At 55.9% G+C, this 5,703-nt stretch overlaps 1 protein-coding gene across 1 annotated transcript; it reads left to right on the forward strand.

The window, feature by feature from the left end:
- Positions 1-80: 80 nt before the first annotated feature.
- LOC105557203 lies at positions 81-5,438 on the forward strand. Its single transcript, XM_012004387.1, has 2 exons — positions 81-2,923; positions 2,990-5,438. Exons 1-2 carry the CDS (start codon positions 81-83, stop codon positions 5,436-5,438), a joined length of 5,292 nt encoding a protein of 1,763 aa, XP_011859777.1.
- The last annotated feature ends 265 nt before the right edge of the window (positions 5,439-5,703 follow it).

A 5,703-nucleotide genomic window follows, 5' to 3' on the forward strand; every position in this document is an offset into this window, starting at 1 on the left:
CATAGAAACTGGTCCTTCGAGCCGGATACGGCTCGCGGGTGGAGGGACACTCCTGGTGCACATAAAGGGGGAAATTGACTATGGGATTCCCATCGACGATGGCGGAAGGCGCAGCCAAATTGCTCGCTAAGCAGCAACAGCTACAGCGGATCATCGAGAGGGCGGTGGACAACTTCAAGAAGATCGGCCGCAACAATCTGACGGCGGCCAAAATACATTCTCGGATTTCTTCGCTGAAGGAGTCCTGGATTCTCTACCTGAATGGCCATGCGGACTTGGAGAGGGCCGTCAGCGAGGCGGACCAGAGGACGATCGCATATTTCAAGGACAACTGTTTCGAGCCGACGGAGGAGACTTACCAGGAAGCACTGGACTACATGACGGAGGCGCTTGAAGAAATCGATCCACCTGTAAGTCTCGATCAATCGGCTTGTTCAACGACACGCGCGTCGGCGTCGGAATTTCCGCGGTCTCAGATGCCGGCGATAAGTCTCCCGCCGTTCGACGGAAGCTACGATAAATGGGAGCACTTTCGGGACCGATTTACTTCGTTAATAATTCACAATAAAGATTTGCGTAATTTTGCGCGCATGCAGTATCTCGCTTCGAGTGTGACCGGTAGCGCGCTGGATTGTATTTGCGATCTCAAAGTTACGGCCGAGAACTTCGACGTCGCGTGGAAAGCTTTGGAGGACCGATTCGAGAATAAACGGCGACTGCTCGGCGTGCATTTGTCCGCGTTGTTGAATTTGCCCATCGTTCCTCGCGAGTCTGCGAATGATTTGAGAACGCTTGTGAATAAGGCGAGCCTCGCGGTCGCGTCTCTCAATAACTTGCAACGGACCTCTGCAGAGTTGTGGCACGACATGCTGGTGCATTTGGTCGTGCAACGTGTCGATTCGGCCACGCGAAAGGCGTGGAATGTGAAAGCCAACGAAAGTGACGCTATTCCGTCGTTTGACACCTTCATTAAATTCATGAAAAATCGTGCCCTCGCGCTCGAGGATTTCGCGCAGCCTAACGGTGGTCCGTCGACGCCTAATGCGTCCGGTCAAGCGAAATCTCGCAAGGTTCACGCGTCGACCGCGTCCGCTTCCGCACCTGCGTCCGCGTCTCCGTCCGCGGACGCAGCCAGCGCGAAATCGTCGTCATGCCCTATATGTAAGGGCCGTCATTTCTTTCGCTCTTGCCCTTCCTTCGTAGAGGGGAGTCCGAGCCAGCGACTCGAGGCCGCCCGGCAGCATAAGCGATGCCTTAATTGCTTGGCTCACGGTCATATTAGTAAAAACTGCAACAGCAAGTATACTTGCCGTACTTGCTCCCAAAAGCATCATACTATGCTGCATGGCGGGTGGAGTCCTGGCACAACCTCTCCGGGTGTCGCGTCGACGACGCACCTCGCGGCGGCGACGTCCGGCGCTCCGCCGTCGGTCGAGGCTAGCACGGAGATTCAATCATTATCCGCGTCGCTGACGGCCCAGCCAGGACCGTCTCACATTTTGTTGGCTACGGCGTGGATCGCGGTACACGGGGCGTGCGGGCGCTCCCTTCGGGTGCGCGCGTTGCTGGATCAAGGTTCCGAGATGACCTTCATCTCGGAAAATCTGGCGCAAAATTTACGATTGAAACGAATACGAATGCCCGTCACGGTCTCGGCAATCGGCGGCGTGAGCGCCGGGACTTATCCTCACGCTAGTGCCATTGAGGTAGCGGCAATTGATTCGCGCGCGGCCGCCGTCTCCACGACCGCGGTAATTCTACCGACTCTTACAAAGTACGTTCCCCGTCGCGTCGCGGCGGCCTCGTCCCTCGAGCATCTGCGAGATTTACGTTGGGCGGATCCGGATCCGACGAGTGCGGATCCGATTCAGATAATTCTGGGCGCGGATGTCTTTAGTGACATTCTTCTTGAGGGAGTCCGAAAGGGCGACCGGGCGGGCGAGCCTATCGCGCAGTGTACCATTTTCGGCTGGGTCATTTCAGGCCCTATTGGCCCTATTTCTAACGGTACGGAGGCTCTTCGAGCTTCCTCTCAAATTTCAGTTCATCACTGTGCATATACGTCCTCACTGGACGAGGATCTCAAAAGATTCTGGGAGGTAGAAGAGCCTCCAACCCGATCCTCGCGCTCAGCTGAGGACGAAGAATGCGAGAGGCATTTTCGCGAAACGCATGCGCGGGCGGACGATGGCCGGTATATCGTGCGTCTGCCGTTCAAAAAGGGCCCGCCGATCGACATCGGCGATTCTCGCGGCCGAGCAAACGCGCTTCTTGCATCCTTGGTACGTCGGTTGCAGCGTAACCCGGGGATTGCAGCCGACTACCGCAATTTCATGGCGGAATACGAGCGTCTTGGCCACATGCGGAGGGCGCCCGTCTCCTCAGGTCCGCAGGACACCCACGTCTTCATACCGCATCACCCTGTACTTCGAGAGGACAGTGCCACGACCCGTTTACGCGTCGTGTTCAACGCATCCAGCGTCACCTCAAACGGTACTAGCTTAAATGACCATTTGCATTCAGGGCCGAAACTGCAAGCAGAGTTGCCCGCTGTCCTGTTGCGGTGGCGCGAATTTCACTACGTCTGTTCAGCCGACATCAGCAAAATGTTTAGGCAAATTTTAGTAGATCCGCGGGATAGAAATTATCAAAAAATTCTTTGGCCCTCTTCTAACGCTGCTGCAACGGAATATCAGTTATGTACGGTTACATACGGGACGGCTAGTGCACCCTACTTAGCTCTTCGTGTATTGCAGCAACTTGCGGATGACGACGGGCCTAAGTTTCCGGCCGCCGCGCATATTCTCAGACAAAACATCTACGTCGATGACGTGCTGTTCGGGCACGACGATGTGACTGCTCTTCGGCAGCACCGAAATCAATTGGTTGAACTGCTGCTTCGCGGGGGTTTCGAGTTACGGAAGTAGGCGAGCAATTCCTCACATCTCCTCTCGGATATCGACCCTCAAAATCACGGGCTGGCCTGCAGCAAGACGCTGGCGCCGGATGAAAAACTAAAAATACTCGGAATTGGTTGGAGTCCTTCGCCCGATGTGTTTCAATTCCGGGTGGCCATCGAGCACCCTGTGCCAACCAGCAAGCGCTCAATCCTCTCTGCTATCGCCAAATTATACGATCCTCTTGGGTGGGTCACCCCAGTGACCATTGCGGCGAAAATTCTGATACAGCAACTTTGGAAACTTAAGCTCACGTGGGACGAAGTCGTGCCTTCCTCCACCCTCAGTCGCTGGACTCAAATCTACTCTAGGTTGCCCTGTCTCGCTGCGCTTCAAATACCGCGGTGGACGGATCTCGGTGCCGACGTGAACCAGGCTGAACTGCATGGTTTCGCGGACGCGTCTAACGCGGCGTATGCCGCCGTCGTATATCTCAGGGTTACTTCAAGGACAGGCGCAGTGACAATCTCCTTAATTACGGGCAAATCCAGGGTTGCTCCTTTGAGGACCCTCAGTGTGCCTCGGCTGGAGCTCGCGGCCGTCGTTTTGTTGGCTAACCTCGTCGAGTTTGTTCGAGATTCGCTTAGGTTCGATACGATTTCATGTCATTGTTGGACTGACTCGACGATCGTCCTTGCGTGGCTCGCGCAGAGCCCCGATCGGTGGAAAACCTTTGTGGCCAACCGCGTGGCCGATGTTCAAGCTCGCCTTCCCAATGTAAAATGGCGCCACGTGGCTACACACGAGAATCCTGCCGACTGTGCTTCGCGAGGATTGCTCGGGGACGAGGCCCTCGCCCACCAGCTGTGGTGGCAGGGTCCGTCATGGTTGCGGTTGCCTGCGGAAGAGTGGCCGACTGGCACTCCGGATCTCCCCGCGACTGCGCCGCTCGAGGAAAAGGTCGTCGCGTTGCACGTCCAGACCGCAACCGATCGGTTCGATGTTGCGTCGCGTTACTCGTCGTGGCCAAGATTGATTCGGGTTACTGCATATTTATTCAGGTTTATTGCGCGGTGTCGACGCGCCGTGCAGGAGGCGAGCCGGGGCCCGCGTGAGGGACGGGTGGTGCGAGCCGCCAGTAAGGCTAATCTCGAGGGCCGCGCCCTTGACGCGTCCGAATGTCGCGCAACCGAAAAATTCTGGATCAAGCGGATCCAAGCTGAGGTCTTTCGGGCCGAAATCTCGGCGATCTTGAATCATCGCGAAATCTCTAGTAAAAGCCCTCTTCTTTCGTTGAGACCGTTCATCGATCACGAGGGCGTACTCCGCGTCGGCGGGCGGCTAAAAAACGCGCCCGTTCCCTTCAATGTACGGCATCCGATTGTGATCGCTTCGCACGGACTCGTGCGACTCTTGATCGAGCACACTCACAAGCGCATGCTGCATTCGGGCTTGCAGTTAACTTTGAGTCAACTCCGCCGAGATTTCTGGCTGGTCGGGGCGCGCCGTCTGGTAAAATCGGTTATACATAAGTGCGTGGTCTGTGCTCGGGAGCGCGCCGCGATCCCCTCCCAGCTTATGGGCAACCTGCCGGCGGTACGCGTCACCGCTGCGTCTCGTAGCTTTTTACATTGTGGATTGGATTATGCCGGCCCGGTTTTTGTTCGCGCCTCGTCAGGGAGAGGAGTCACCTCTCGCAAGGCATACATAGCGCTATTCGTATGCTTAGCTACTAGAGCAATTCACTTGGAATTAGTCTGCGACTATTCTACCCCTGCCTTCCTCAACGCGTTTTCACGCTTTACTTGTCGGCGCGGGCTTCCAGAGGCGATGTATTCAGACAACGGTACAACGTTCACCGGAGCCGATCGCGAGTTGGCTGGTGCTTATCGCCAAGCAATGCGAGATCCCGCGGTGCAAAATAAAATTGCCACGGATAAAGTAGCCTGGCACTTTATCCCCCCCTCAGCTCCGCATTTCGGGGGCATCTGGGAGGCCGGTGTCCGCAGTGTAAAACACCATTTGCGTCGCGTCCTCGGTTCTCATAAGCTAACTTACGAAGAGTTTACGACTCTATTATGCAGGATTGAAGCCTGTTTAAATTCGCGCCCTATTGCTCCTCTGTCGGACGTTCTCGAGGATTATGAGGTCTTGACGCCGGGTCATTTCCTCATCGGTGCCGCGATTACCAGTAATCCGGAGCCTTCCCTCCTCGATTTGAACGAAGACCGACTATCGCGGTGGCAAATTGTCCGGCATGTAACGGAACGTTTCTGGAAGCTTTGGCAGGCCGATTATATAAACACCTTGCAACAGCGGGGTAAGTGGCGTCGAACCCACCCTCCGGTCAAAATCGGTCAGATCGTGCTCTTGAAGAACCCGGCGCTGCCCCCTTGCAAGTGGGAGCTCGGTAGGGTGACGCAGGTGCATCCTGGATCAGACAACCTGACGCGCGTTGTGACGGTCAAAACCGCCTCGTCAGAGTACAGACGACCGATTGTCAAACTTTTGTCTCCTGCCGGTTCATTGCGCCGCGAATGACTGCTAGAGTGTCAAATCGCATGCTGGGCTGAGGAGGCTCACTCGCTCGGCCCGACGAGCGGTGCGCCTCCTCGCACTGTGTTTAGATTTAAGTGCGCGCCTTTAGTTAAGTTAATTAAGTTCATAGTAATTAATCGGATGTAAGCCTAAGGTGAGCTGTGCCGGCGGACCTTGGCGGGCGGCGCGAGCCGTTGCGTTCGTATCGGGATGATTGCATTGTATTCGGCCCCTCGTTTCGAAATTACTATTTCGAGGCGGGCGGCAT

Source organism: Vollenhovia emeryi, unplaced genomic scaffold (genome assembly GCF_000949405.1).
Source record: "Vollenhovia emeryi isolate VEMERY1.0 unplaced genomic scaffold, V.emery_V1.0 DF939569.1, whole genome shotgun sequence".
Classification (NCBI taxonomy): domain Eukaryota; kingdom Metazoa; phylum Arthropoda; class Insecta; order Hymenoptera; family Formicidae; genus Vollenhovia; species Vollenhovia emeryi.